Genomic DNA, 14,840 nt, shown 5'->3' on the forward strand with positions numbered 1-14,840 from the left:
CTACTACTAATCTAGCCTACTACATGCTTGAACATCTAGCCCTACCACAAATTGCAACCGCAGCATAGCAATCAACCATATGAGCTCACAGATCAGACCACTAATCAACCATGCATCTAGATCAAACCCTAACTGCAGCTCAGATCTAACTAGAAGGGATAGAGAGAAAGGGGGATTGAACTCACAGAGGCCATGACTGCAGCTCGAGGACGAGGGGGCGGTCGTAGAAGATCAAGAAGATCAACATCGGCCGGTGAAGGAGCGCCGACGCCGTCGACTGCCGGTCGATGAAGATGCGCCGCTTACCTGCTCATCGGTGCCGATGCGCGTCGGCGGGAAAGCTCGAACGGGGGAAAATGATGACGGGAGTTAGGGCGATGAGGGAGGGGGCTAAATAGGGGTGGACTCGGCGGGAGGTGAGCCGAAATCCTCTCGCCGATTTTTCGGCGACGCGGGCGAGCTCGCGCCACCTCCCTGGTCGCACGAGGAGAGAAGCGCGTCACCCTCCCCTGCCTCGCCCGAGCCAGGCTCACGAGCTACTGCCGATTCGGACGTTTCCCCTGGGTCTGGCCTGGACGTGCTTTAAGTTCCGTGTGATGCGGACCGCACAGTAAACGCACGCAACCAAACCGGCCAAGTTCTTCCCGCGTGGACCAGGCTGGGCCATATGCAGGCAACCAAACATATCCCTAGTTGCAGAAGAAGCAGGCTGATGCTATTATTAATTTAGTTACTTTTACTAACTTGTGGAGCTTGTGGTGCTACATAAGGATTTAGCTTCCAGGCACGAAAATGACGAAGCTTGAAATGCATCGAGAGTTTGGTAGAAGCTTTTGTTCATCAATGGAAAGTATTGCGTACAAATGCCTAGGCTACTCTGCTCCTCAAAGGCCCATGGTAGCTCGATCTTCATTATGGGAAACTCCTTAGATTGCCTGGAGCTGATCTTCTTGGTATTTGATAGGTTACTTTGGTAGTAGCTTTTGATGCTGCTGCTATCTATGTAGGCTACTATTCATTTGTAACCTATTAGATGCTTTTTGAACCCTGCGAGAGATTCCAAAGGTTGAAATAGTTCCATTACAATTATTTTTGGTTGCGGCCGAGAGCTGTTGAGCATTGAGCGTGGTGGTTGTTGCCTCTATTTTAGAGCAAGTACAATAAAATGATGTGAGGAGGCGCTAAAAAATTAAGATAATTTCTTTACTGAGTTGGAGTGTAAAGAAGAGGTGAAAGAAGAAAAATGGGTCGTAGATTAGTAGGTAGTTGCAGCATGGATTTTAAGAAACTTTGTGAGAGAAGAAGATGAACCAAGTTGTGATAAAGTCGTAAATGTTTTTTGCTAATTATTCTACGTGTGGACTACTAAGTTGGTTATATATAATGTGACAACTTCATATAGGCTTTGGCTATACTATTACCATGCTCTTAATAAAGTGGGGGCGGGGAACCCCTTTCAAAAAAAATCACATAGAGTGCTGACTTAGAGCATGGTTAATAATACAACCAACAATTATCTATAAGGAGTTGCCATGTATTTAGAGCCAACCTAATAACTGACATGTGCAGTAGTAAGTTTTAAATACTCCTTTCATTCCACAATGTAGTGCGTCTGCACTTTTCGAGATCTAAGTTTACCCATACATTTAACCAATGAGATCGACTGCGACGGGAGCAAATATTATACCACTCCTGAGATCTAAGTTTGACCATACATTTAACCAATAAGACCGACTGTGACGGGAGCAAATATTATACCACTCCCGATATCTAAGTTTGACCATACATTTAACCAACGGGTGCACTACATTGTGAAATGGAGGAAATACGTATTACTTCATTAATAGTTGGCCCACCTTACAATCTCGCAAAGTGACTTGGGGTTTGTGCTGCAGCTGGCTACTAATTTACAGCCTGCTTCTCTTCTCTCTCCTTCAACTAGCAAAATTATATTCCCTTTATATCAAAATATAAGATGTTTTTTAGGCTATTTTAACCTTAAAATGTCTTATATTTTGGTACATAGATAGTAATATTTAAGTCTTTATAGCTTATTTATGTCATCTTATTTTACTTGCTCTTAGAGTACTTCGTAGAAAGGGGAAATAAATTGTTTTCGAGGGTAATGGTGGTCCGACGTACTAAACAAAAGAAGCCCATAAATGACTTATCAGGTAGCTGGTTTTTAGAGCCCAAACCAGGGCCTGATAACAACTAGTGCAACTTGTTTTCACGTGGAGAAGCCCAACCCACCAACCCCTCAAAAAAAAAAATTCCTAACTCTGCAACTGCAACTCACCTTGCTCGTCCCCGTTGCCGGCGGCAGCGTCGCCGCCGCGACCGTATCCCTTCGCCGGCGGGGCGCGAGGCCCTGACCTTTCCCTCCGCGCCGAATACGTGCGGCCTGGCCGTGCCACCGCGTTCTCGGGAGTTTGGATCTTGGTTGTCCTCGTAGCCGCCCCCGCATCCCTATTGCTCGTGCAGTCGTGCTCCTCCGAATTCGCCGGCTGCCGGTGTCCCGGCTCGGCCACAGCCCGCAGGTATTGGTTTTTGAGTAACTATGCTTGCGTAAATGGGGGTTAAGTGAAGCACACATGCCGAATTGCTTTTTGATCTAGGAATTGTTGCGTTCTCGAATGAGGGGTAGATTTGATGGTTTCCCTAAAGTTGATGAGCCTCTGATGCTGCCCTTTGATAGAGCAATGCACACAACAACAAATTAATTAGGCACTAGTTGCAGCTTATACCGGGTTTGGCAATAATAAACAGTCTGTACCAATTTACACCATGCAGTTGTCGTTTGTGTTTTTTTATGATGGACCAAATATTTCTTAATCATCTTCATATTCCTGTCGCAGACGATTTTTCCAAGTTTGTAATTCAGCACTTTGTCATGTATAATGTCTGGTTTCAGTCTTAGTTAGTACCTTGGTGCCTAATGCTGCAGTTGTTTGTTTAATCGAGTAGGACCATGGTACAAGAACAGAAAGGAGAAACATCCAGTGGCATGTATACTTACAAGCATCATGGTGACAAGGGAGTTGATATCCATGAGATTTTCGTTAAGAAGAGCAGAACCCGTGTTCTGCTGTCATACTGTGGCCTCATTTTACTTCTAGCAATTGTCTGCCGATCATTGCTGGGAAAGGTAACTTCTGTTGTAAATCACTACCAGAAATCAGAAGAGGGCTAAGTTAATGAGGAAAGAGCAGTTTAGTCGATATTTCCTAGTTGTTGGTCCTATACTCGTAAGAGTTAGGTTCATCAGACATTGTAGCAAAAGCTTTAAGATGACCAATTGTGTATTGTGTTCTAGGAAGTAAAAACACGTTCAAATGTTTTGTTTATTCAGAACAAGTGCACATTTCATGTTTGTATAATTCATGTGAAAAATTTGAAATAAATCATTAGATTCTACGGTAGTAATCAAAGAATATCATTGCTTAGTTGACCACCCTAGATTCATATAGTTTGACATAACTGGTACATACTGTATATTGGTACTGACCTGGTTGAATATTGCAGGAAAAGTTGTGTCTTCAGTCAGTGTGGAGTGTTACCTTTGGAATTCTGGTTGCGAAATGTTTGCAATACAAACCAGTGAAGAAAGGTGAATCCTTCCTCAGGGATAAATTTGTAGGGTCTTTCTGCATATTGTAGACATGGTCTATTGTTGATTTGCACATTTAGATCGCACCAGCATATGATAACCATTCACAGTCCATACTGAAAAAAGTATCAGCAGTATGTTTCTTATCGGGTTTCCCTGTTTCTTCGTGTGCAGAGTCAGTAGTGATAATGCCATCTTTTGGGGTTCAGCTAGAAATACATTTTTGGAGGTATTATCAGCCTCCCTATGCGAAATCACCAATCAATCTTCAAATTACGCTCTTTACTATTGCCCATTCTTGTCACAATCGTACCGTATATTTCCACTCTGAATTGAAAACTGGATCATTGGTGGGAACTATTAGGTTATCTTACAGGTGGGTGTAGGATGATCAGTTTAGATAGTCAAAATGGATGACTGCTTTTAGCCTTTCTGTTGGATGCATTCGCCACCAATTATTCCAGTGTCAACTGACCCAAATGAATTGGGGAATTATACCTTCTTACTTGGCTGAGTGGATATAGGTAGACTGCTTCTGTTAGATAGCAATTCCTCCCTGAACAAACAATCCTCATGTTGTAGAGGTTATTTGTTTTCGTTTGGTGCAAACTAGATAAATGGCAACAAGTCGATGATTTGTATATTAACTGTTGGTTGCTCCGGATCACATTGATAAATCATATAGGACTAACAATTTGGTGATTGCTTTAGCAATTTGGTGTAGAGCAAAACTCTGTTCCTGGTGGGTAAGACTTTTTTAGATGTCAGATCAATTCGCTGAGCAGTGATGTCTATGGTTTTGTTTGCGCGTCATGAACTCCTTGCTTTGCTTGAAGTACATAATATCTTTACCCTCAGAAAGGTTCAAGATTGACGTGAACTAAATCATTTCACTATTAAATCTGCTTCGGTGGTGTCGCAAAATCATAGACAGCTTCACTCAAGGATTTTGCCTCAGAGAGATATGTTTCCTGCAACTTCTCTTTGCTTAGGAAATAGTATCCAGGCAATTGTATTAGACGATGCTGAAAAAAGTATCAACAGCATGTTTCTTATCGGGTTTCCCTGTTTCATTGTGTGCAGAGTCGGTAGTGATAATGCCATCTTTTGGGGTTCAGCTAGAAATACATTTTTGGAGGTATTACCAGCCTCCTTATGAGAAATCACCAATCATCTTCAAATTATGTTCTTACTATTGCCCATTCTTGTCACCATCTTACTGTATATTTCCACTGTGAAGTGACAACTGGATCGTTGGCGGGAACTATTAGGTTATCTTACAGGTGGGTATAGGATGAACAGTTTAGATGGTCAATATGGATGACTGCTTTAGTCTTTAGCTGTTGGATGCATTTGCCACCAATTATAAGTGTCAACCATCCCAGATGAATTGGGGACTTGTACCTGCTTACTTATCTGAGTGGATATAGGTAGACTGCTGTCGTTAGCTAGCAATTCCTTTCCAAACAAGCAATCCTCATGTTGTAGGAGGTAATCCGTTTTCTTTTGGTGTAAACAAGAGAAATGGCAACATCCCGTGATTTGTTTATTAACTGCTGGTTGCTCTGGATCACGTTGATAAATCATAAATCCTATGAGGGTAGAGTATGCTGTAGGCTCAACGGTTTTCTGAAGGAGATTGTTCTAGCAATATCCTTAGCGTCCAAGAAACCAAATGGAGAGGACAGAAGGCGAAGGAGGTGGAGGATACCGGCTTCAAGCTGTGGTACACGGGGACGGCTGCAAACAGAAATGGCGTAGGCATCTTGATTAACAAGAGCCTCAAGTATGGAGTGGTAGACGTCAAGAGACGTGGGGACCGGATTATCCTGGTCAAGCTGGTAGTTGAGGACTTGGTTCTCAATGTTATTAGCGCGTATGCCCCGCAAGTAGGCCACAATGAGAACACCAAGAGGGAATTCTGGAAAGGCCTGGAAGACATGGTTAGGAGTGTACCGATTGGTGAGAAGCTCTTCATAGGAGGAGACCTCAATGGCCACGTGGGTACATCTAACACAGGTTTTGAAGGGGCGCACGGGGGCTTTGGCTATGGCATCAGGAATCAAGAAGGAGAAGATGTCTTAAGCTTTGCTCTAGCCTACAACATGATTGTAGCTAACACCCTCTTTAAAAAGAGAGAATCGCATCTGGTGACTTTTAGTAGTGGCCAACACTCTAGCCAGATTGATTTCATCCTCTCGAGAAGAGAAGATAGGCGTGCGTGCCTAGACTGTAAGGTGATACCTGGAGAGAGTGTTGTACCCTAGCATAAGCTGGTGGTTGCTGACTTCCGCTTTCGGATTCGTGTCCAGCGGGATAAGCGTGCCAAAGTCGCTAGAACGAAGTGGTGGAAGCTCAAGGGGGAGGTAGCTCAGGTGTTCAAGGAGAGGGTCATTAAGGAGGGCCCTTGGGAGGAAGGAGGGGATGCGGACAATGTGTGGATGAAGATGGCGACTTGCATTCGTAAGGTGGCCTCTGAGGAGTTTGGAGTGTCCAGGGGAAGGAGAAGCGAAGATAAGGATACTTGGTGGTGGAATGATGATGTCCAGAAGGCGATTAAAGAGAAGAAAGATTGCTTCAGACGCCTATACCTGGATAGGAGTGCAGACAACATAGATAAGTACAAGATGGCGAAGAAGGCCGCAAAGCGAGCTGTTGGTGAAGCAAGGGGCCGGGCATATGAGGACCTCTACCAACGGTTAGACACGAAGGAAGGTGAAAGGGACATCTATAAGATGGCCAAGATCCGAGAGAGGAAGACGAGGGATATTGGCCAAGTCAAATGCATCAAGGACGGAGCAGGCCAACTCTTGGTGAAGGACGAGGAGATTAAGCATAGATGGCGGGAGTACTTCGACAAGCTGTTCAATGGGGAGAATGAGAGTTCTACCATTGAACTGGACGACTCCTTTGATGAGACCAGCATGCGTTTTGTGCGGCGAATCCAGGAGTCTGAGGTGAAGGAGGCTTTAAAAAGGATGAAAGGAGGCAAGGCGATGGGCCCTGATTGTATCCCCATTGAGGTGTGGAAAGGTCTCGGGGACATAGCGATAGTATGGCTAACCAAGCTTTTCAACCTCATTTTTCGGGCAAACAAGATGCCAGAAGAATGGAGACGGAGTATATTAGTACCAATCTTCAAGAACAAGGGGGATGTTCAGAGTTGTACTAATTACCGTGGAATTAAGCTGATGAGCCATACAATGAAGCTATGGGAGAGAGTCATTGAGCACCGCTTAAGAAGAATGACAAGCGTGACCAAAAATCAGTTTGGTTTCATGCCTGGGAGGTCGACCATGGAAGCCATTTTCTTGGTACGACAACTTATGGAGAGATATAGGGAGCAAAAGAAGGACTTGCATATGGTGTTCATTGACTTGGAGAAGGCCTATGATAAGATACCGCGGAATGTCATGTGGTGGGCCTTGGAGAAACACAAAGTCCCAGCAAAGTACATTACCCTCATCAAGGACATGTACGATAATGTTGTGACAAGTGTTTGAACAAGTGATGTCGACACCGATGACTTCCCGATTAAGATAGGACTGCATCAGGGGTCAGCTTTGAGCCCTTATCTTTTTGCATTGGTGATGGATGAGGTCACAAGGGATATACAAGGAGATATCCCATGGTGTATGCTCTTTGCGGATGATGTGGTGCTAGTTGACGATAGTCGGACGGGGGTAAATAGGAAGTTAGAGTTATGGAGACAAACCTTGGAATCGAAAGGGTTTAGGCTTAGTAGAACTAAAACCGAGTACATGATGTGCGGTTTCAGTACTACTAGGTGTGAGGAGGAGGTTAGCCTTGATGGCCAGGCGGTACCTCGGAAGGACACCTTTCGGTATTTGGGGTCAATGTTGCATGAGGATGGGGGTATTAATGAAGATGTGAACCATCGAATCAAAGCCGGATGGATGAAGTGGCGCCAAGCTTCTGGCATTCTCTGTGACAAGAGAGTGCCACAAAAGTTAAAAGGCAAGTTCTACAGGACGGCGGTTCGACCCACAATGTTGTATGGCGCGGAGTGTTGGCCGACTAAAAGGTGACATGTTCAACAGTTAGGTGTGGCGGAGATGCGTATGTTGAGATTGATGTGTGGCCACACGAGGAAGGATCGAGTCCGGAATGATGATATACGAGATCGAGTTGGGGTAGCACCAATTGAGGAGAAGCTTGTCCAACATCGTCTGAGATGGTTTGGGCATATTCAGCGCAGGCCTCCAGAAGCTCCAGTGCATAGCGGACGGCTAAAGCGTGCGGAGAATGTCAAGAGAGGGCGGGGTAGACCGAATTTGACATGGGAGGAGTCCGTTAAGAGAGACCTGAAGGATTGGAGTATCACCAAAGAGCGAGCTATGGACAGGGGTGCGTGGAAGCTTGCTATCCATGTGCCAGAGCCATGAGTTGGTTGCGAGATCTTATGGGTTTCACCTCTAGCCTACCCCAACTTGTTTGGGACTAAAGGCTTTGTTGTTGTTGTTGTTGATTGTTCTAGCAATATGGTGTAAGACAGTAAGTAAGACTTTGTTCCTGGTGGGTAAGACTCCTAGAGCAAAACTCTGTTCCTGGTGGGTAAGACTTTGTTGATGTTGGTTTCAGATCAAGTCGCCGAGCAATGATGTCTATGTTTTTGTTTTTGTGTTATGAACTCCTTGCTTGGCGTCAAGCACTTCGTATCTTAAGCACTCTGAAAGGCTCAATATTGAAGTGAACTAAATAATTTCATTATTAAATCTGCTTCCGTGGTGTCGCAAAATCATAAACAGCATCACTCAAGGGTTTTGCCTCAGAGGGATATGTTTTCTTTAACTTTTCTTTGCTTAGGAAATAGTATCCATGCTACTGGAAATTTGGTTACAGCTGTTGTTCTCACTTTTTTTTTAATTTGTGATTCTTAGCGGAAGAGTTGACCGTCATTTTGTGCCAATTGGCAAGATTCTAAAGCCACTGCTGAACGAGTGTGTGACACCTGTGACCTGTTACTGGAGCTTGGCGTTGCTTCTGCGTGATGAGGAGGAGCTCAAGCTAGTTTTCCAGGTAAAAATTATGTGTTATCATCTATCACTTAATTGTTCCGACAAAATTTCAGCAATCCAATGAAGCTTTATCGCAGAAATTCCGCCCACCTGTCAAAATGTTGGTCCCTATCTGGAGAGCTCTCTGCGCATTCACAGATTCTGAATGCACAAGCCGGCATTCTGCAGTTTCTAAACCGAACCGTTCAGAAGCGTGACTCTGTTGGCGATCTGGTGTGATTGCGACGGTCGGCAAAGGGGATGCAGTTGAGCTTAGATGCCAAACTGAGCTAGAGGTAGGTCACACTAATGCGAGGGCCGCTAATTATTGGGGTGAACGCCTGCAGATTTTCAGATGTGAATGTACAGTGTACTGCACTTAACAGCTAGTACCGAGAGTTCTCAGATGGTACGAACTATCGTCCATGTTCTGAATTGTTCCTTTGGCGACAATGCAGGCCACCATGGGATCTACGCCATCAACCTTTTGGTTTTCAAATCTTGACCAGTGGTATAGTTAGAAGTATTTGGTTGTCTATATGAAAACGATTGCTGGATTCTTTTTTATTATAAGCCATGGTTTTGTTTGCTGAGATTTTTTCGTAATAATATGTTTCTTTTTCTGATTAGTTTTATGGCATTACTAGTCAAAATCTTGCACTGAGGACAACTAGAAGTCAAATCTACAGTTGTGGACAGGGGAGTACAGTAGTACTGCCTTGCCATTTGAATGTGCACGCTGCTGTTGTCAAAGACAAACGGTTCACATGATATTCGCCACTGACGTTGTTCTCATATATCACTAGTATAGATCAAATCGACCGATGTATGGGGAGATGGAAAGGTTTGTTAAAGAATCATCTGTGTCTCCTACGTATGCTACATAAATGAGAAGAGTGGCATGGAAACGAAATGAAATGTGCACAGACAAGCATGTGAGGAGAGGAGTGCCCCATGCATCGCATATGCAAAGATCCCAATGCAGTCAAACAAACACACCTCATATGGAGTAGGGAGTATCACGCGCTAGCTTGTTGGACTCGGCTAGGGCTTGTGTTCCCAAGACTTGGACACCTTAGCAAATTAGAGCAATTTAGAAATCACTACCATGAATTTGGATACTATAAAATTTTGCTTGAATGAGCTCCCCTGAACACAAATTAAAGCAAAATAATTTCTGAAAAAAGCCTGTTATTCCAGTATTTTCACAAGGTCTACTACGTGTAGAGAAAAAGGCAAACAAAAATTAAGTTACATTCAAAGAAGGTCTCAGTCGTTAACGCTAGACTAGTACAACGGCCTCAACCAAAAAACGGAACATTCTCATGCGTGATGGAGCTGTAGTCCGTGGAGCTCGACGCCGCGGCGTACACCGTGGTTGACGACGACGCGGAAGCCACAGGCCCCACCGCCGGCGCTGCCAGCCCCAGCGACCCAGCCGGCCGGTGGCCTCCGGCGGCGAGGAGCTGTGAGGCGTGCGAGGACGGGGGCACGTTGGGCACCGCGGACGCCGCCGCGGCGGCGGCAGGGCGGTACCTGTGCTTGAGGATCTGGGCGCGGACGGCGGCGAGCTCGGCCTCCAGGGCGTGCACCTGCTGCTGCAGGGTGAGGATGGCGCCCATGCAGCCGTAGACGGGATCGCGGAGCCGCAGGTTCGCCTCGTACACCAGGCTGTTGGCCGCGTCGCCGCGCTGGCTCTCGTGCACCTCCTGCATGCATGCGCGTCAAGGTACGCGTTAGCTAATAATATCAGCTGGAGCACTTCGATCGGTTCAACTTGTTGAAGGATTTTGAGCAAAATGATGATGAAGTCACACATCTCTCTCTTAAAAAAAAGTAAAAGAGAAATGCCCTGATGTATACTTGTCTTGAGATGATAATGGGGAAACTTCAATTTGGATTTTGGATTTTGGATTTTGGGAGGCAAACATTTTATACAGTATTTATTGCTGTTTAGAGAGAACTTTTAGCATTTTTACGGAACAAAAGATGCACAAATGTGACTCAAACCATACACAAATCTCTAGTGATTACGCCCGAAACATAATGGAAAAAAGAGAGGAGATCCAGGGGAACTTAGGGTTTTGGATCTGCAAGAACAGCCACTGCTGCCTTGACTTGTGAGTTGTGGCAATACCACAAATGAAATTCTCTTGTTAACAAAGGTTTCCAGAAATACCATGTGAACTAATGAAATACTGCGAGATGTGAGGTATTCACAATAATTATGCTATATCTCATCAAAATCAGTGGCACAAAACCAGTTCATTTCACGAGCTCAGAAGGGATAGAAGTAAGCTATGCTAAAAGTCAAAGAGCAAGCAATGGAAGGAAATTAGACTAAATTAGATTACCAGGAGCATCTTGGAGACGTTGCTCGCGCCGAAGACCTTGTGAACGGAGGCGAACTTGTGCGGCTCTAACGGCGAGAAGAAAGGCGAGAAGGGGCACTCCTGCGCGCACCGCCGCCGGAGCAGCTTACATGCGGCACATGGGGTCATCGTGTTGAACGACGGTGTCGATCCTGGTCCTGCGCCTGCTGCAGGCAGGCTGCTACTCCTCCGTGCCGCCGCCATCATCCGGTCCGCCTCCGCCGCCGACTCACTCTTAATCTTCTTCCCTACCTCATGGTCTTGCTGCCAGTCACTGAAGAAGAAGATGTATATAGCATGAGATCACCAATTCACCATGGCTATAGCTAGGGTTCCAACTAATTCCATTGCCACACAGCGCCATGCACCATTGACACAGCAAAGCTTGAGCAGAGGATTCTAACTAGAGACAGTGCATGAATTTAGCTATTCCTAAATCATTTTTTGTATGATCTAGCTTGGTATTTCGGAAAGTAGTTTTGAGCTTTGAGCATACCTTGCAGTGGACATGAAGGCAAGGGAGAGAGCAGGGGGGCAAGGGATGGAAGTGAGGTGTTTTGGTAAAAGTGTCTTCTAGGTTGTGTGTCTCTGCCGCTTAGCTTATGAGAGAGAGAGAGAGAGAGAGAGAGAGATGTTGGGAAAAAACGTTCGGTTTTTTATAACAAAAATAAGTTTGCTGCTGTCAGAGAGATTGTACTGCTAGATGTATGTAGGTTTTGCACCATTTGGAAGGCATCCTGGTGTATGTTGACTTGTTGCAATAGTTAATCAGGCAGCTAATTAATAAGAGGTGTGTGCATACGGAATGATGGAATCTTCTTAGTGTAAAATAACTCTCTATTACTGCCCCCCATTAAGATTAGCTTTGGCAATAGCCAAAAGCCTGTAGGTCTTGGAAGTGGTTTGGGAATTGGGTATGAGTTTTGAAAAAATGGGTTTAATATTGGACAGAATGGGCACATATTAATTTGGTACTAACAAACTTGCATTACATAGTTATTTTTTGTGAGAGTATTACATAGTTAATTAGCATCCACTAACTTAATTATGCATCACAAATTCTCTTTGAGTCATCCATTAGTTATTTGTGGTAATGTACTAGTATGGACTTTGTTAGAATATCATCCATATGCTTGGCTACAAACTACTCCCTTCGTCCCATAATATAAGATGTTATTAGAGCTGATATATGTCTGTTCATATCTACTTCCTCCGTTCCAAATTACTCGTCTCAGAAATGGATGTATTTAGAACTAAAATACATCTAGATACATCCATTTCTGCGACGAGTAATTCGGAACGGAGGGAGTACCATTTTTTGGAGTATTTATATGGAGCTATTGGTTTAAAAAAAATGCCCAAGAGCTATTTGCTGCTTGGTCGGTTAGGTACATATATAGTTAAAAATGCCGGTAGCTAGATAAAACATTTTATAGTGTAGAAGATGTTAATGTTCCAAGGAACAAGGCCCTAAATACTCTCCCCGACATTAGGCACATTTGTAGGGTCGAAGCTGGCCACCTTGTTGATTCTCGCTGTTTTTAACTCTGAATATACATGTTTTTTTTCTTTGCCCACTCGGCATTAGCTGTAGAAGGCATATTGGCATGCTTCTGCACATCTAAGATCCCATCTAGAAGAAAATAGTTTACATCTCCCCATCAGAGTTGATTTTAGATAAAACAATATAGCATATCAGTATGTACTTGTCTATAAACATTGGTACTAAAGTATGAACTTGACATTAGCATTTCCAATGTTGTTCACTAAAATAAACAAAGGGGTATCACAATCACATTGTTTACAAGGGGTCATAATGTGTCACCCTTCAGCAATAAGTTGATTAGTTTTTCTAGTCAGAAACAAAAATAAAACTGTCTCGAACTAGTACTAAATCTGCCACCTGAAAAAAATGTTTATAAACATACTAAACAAAAGTTTATGGATCATGACTAGTAGTCGCCTAGGATCAATGATTCATACCATCTATATGAGTGCATTAATTAGTGTGTGTTAGAGCAACCATAATCAAGTAACTATATGGCTCTCTATAGCCAATTTTTTTGGGGGCAAATTAAACCTCTTTGGATTGGACGAATTTTCGTATGATTCCGGTCTTCATGATTTCCTTACCAAGTACCCTTGGGATCAAAGGGGTGGTGATACCCAAATTCAGTGGCGGAGCCAGAAACTGAATGTAGAGAGAGGCAAACATGTCATATAATGTTAGAGGGGAGCAAATCACCTAAATCTAGCTAAATGGAGAATTAGGAGCACATATTGTTGTATTTGTGAGAGCATTGGGGGGGGGGGGGGGGGGGGCAAGCCCCTGTCAGCACCCCTACCTCTGCCACTGCCCAAATTCCTATGGACTACCTTTCTCGAAAGCCCCCTCTATAAGACATCCATTATGCAATCCAATTTCTTCTTTACACTCATTTGCTTAAGATGGACGGTTTTCCCCTTTTTCCATCCAAACAGGTATTTCTACTGTTTTCATGATCCTTTTGCAATCCTCTAGTTACTTATGGCCAAAAGACATCTAACATCGACTTAATCTGAAACTTACAAGTATGTAAGTATTCCCTCCATTTCCTTATACAAGTCAACTTCATATTTTTATGTCTAAGTTTGACCATTAGTTTTACCAACAAATAGTGAGGTATATACCACAAAAAGTATTTCATTGGATGCACATTCCAAAGAACTCTCCGATGATATATTCTGATGACATATAATCCATATTTTGTTGACCAAAATTATAAGTCAAAGTTTGACACGAAAAACAAAGTGGCCTTGTATAAGGGAATGAAGGGAGTAGACTACATACTTAGAAAACCCCTTGCGGTATCATAGTTACTTTTTGGCTTACAACTCGTAATGTCATAATCCTATTAAAAGAAACAACAAGAGTAGTAAAAATATTGCTTTTCTCCCAATAACGAGACAATTATGTACTTATATATTTATTCACATGTTGATTGCTTTGTATGATCCATCGTCGAGCTCACCACGTGACATATAACATCCTCGTCTTGCAATGTTCTAAATATGTTCGATGATTTGCGGTGTGGCATTCACACAAAATTAAGATCACACGTAGGTCGTTATAGCCATGCAGAACTACCATTGGTATTAATTGAATAACTAAGAGAATATTTTCTTCTCAATTGTAGTATAAATTTATGCTTACATTATTGGCTCCATACTTTATATCCATTTCAATAGTGAGGGGATGAGTTGTTGGTACGACATATACACAACCGGGGCGGCTGATCATAGAGGTTTTTACCCGTCATAGATGGATGTTTAGGCTTTGGATCGATGCTTCTCCAACTTAAAGTTTTCCACGTCCTTGGTACTTCTTATGTTGTTAGTTTGAGAACTTCATGTTATTTTGTTGTGTGCATCTACTAAGCGGAGGTTACATTCTAAACCCGATTGTGGTTGTATTGACTTGATGCGATGATAATATTAGTGCAAGCTTCCTTTTGTCGTGAAACTATCTCATGATGGCGTGAGAGGATCAAGACGAGCGAAATACTAACATATGTACAAATGTAGGATCGAAAGTATGTCTAGAGGGGGGGGGGGTGATTAGACTACTTGACCAAATAAAAATCTAGCCTTTTTCCAATTTTAGTTCTTGGCAGATTTTATCTATCTTAGCACAAGTCAAGCAATCTCCACACAATTCAAGCAAGCATGCAAAAGAGTATATGAGCAGCGGAAAGTAAAGCATGCAACTTGTAAGAATGTAAAGGGAAGGGTTTGGAGAATTCAAACGCAATTGGAGACACGGATGTTTTTGTCATGGTTCCGATAGGTGGTGCTATCGTA

The 14,840-nt window shown here is 43.4% G+C and overlaps 2 protein-coding genes across 3 annotated transcripts; one reads left to right on the plus strand and one right to left on the minus strand.

Moving 5' to 3' along the window:
- Nucleotides 1-2,232: 2,232 nt before the first annotated feature.
- LOC125550640 (uncharacterized) lies at nt 2,233-9,257 on the plus strand. 2 transcript variants are annotated; one of them, XM_048713674.2, is made up of 6 exons: nt 2,233-2,540; nt 2,968-3,148; nt 3,526-3,610; nt 3,785-3,839; nt 8,512-8,650; nt 8,727-9,257. In XM_048713674.2, exons 2-6 carry the CDS (start codon nt 2,972-2,974, stop codon nt 8,844-8,846), a joined length of 576 nt encoding a protein of 191 aa, XP_048569631.1. In that variant the 5' UTR covers nt 2,233-2,540; nt 2,968-2,971; the 3' UTR covers nt 8,847-9,257. The 2 variants fall into 2 exon arrangements, with proteins under 2 accessions (XP_048569631.1, XP_048569640.1); XM_048713683.2 differs by lacking the exon at nt 3,785-3,839 and adding an exon at nt 4,694-4,748.
- Nucleotides 9,258-9,778: 521 nt separating this feature from the next.
- On the minus strand, nt 9,779-11,593 carry LOC125515088 (LOB domain-containing protein 15). The gene is made up of 3 exons (XM_048680534.2): nt 11,497-11,593; nt 10,983-11,274; nt 9,779-10,337 (listed from the first exon to the last, which is right to left on the minus strand). The coding sequence occupies exons 1-3, from the start codon at nt 11,508-11,510 to the stop codon at nt 9,930-9,932; spliced, it is 714 nt and encodes a 237-aa protein (XP_048536491.1). The 5' UTR covers nt 11,511-11,593; the 3' UTR covers nt 9,779-9,929.
- Between the last annotated feature and the right edge of the window lie 3,247 nt (nt 11,594-14,840).

The sequence above is a fragment of the Triticum urartu genome, chromosome 1A (assembly GCF_056163025.1).
Source record: "Triticum urartu cultivar PI428250 chromosome 1A, HENAU_Tu73, whole genome shotgun sequence".
Classification (NCBI taxonomy): Eukaryota; Viridiplantae; Streptophyta; class Magnoliopsida; order Poales; family Poaceae; genus Triticum; species Triticum urartu.

Coding starts and splice junctions, on each gene's coding strand:
- LOC125515088 (XM_048680534.2), bottom strand. Junction 10,338..10,982: donor ACGTCTCCAAGATGCTCCTG/GTAATCTAATTT, acceptor GCATGCATGCAG/GAGGTGCACGAGAGCCAGCG.
- LOC125550640 (XM_048713674.2), top strand. CDS start 2,972: ATGGTACAAGAACAGAAAGGAGAAACATCCAGTGGCATGTATACTTAC. Junction 3,149..3,525: donor GCCGATCATTGCTGGGAAAG/GTAACTTCTGTT, acceptor TGAATATTGCAG/GAAAAGTTGTGTCTTCAGTC. Junction 8,651..8,726: donor AGCTCAAGCTAGTTTTCCAG/GTAAAAATTATG, acceptor GCTTTATCGCAG/AAATTCCGCCCACCTGTCAA.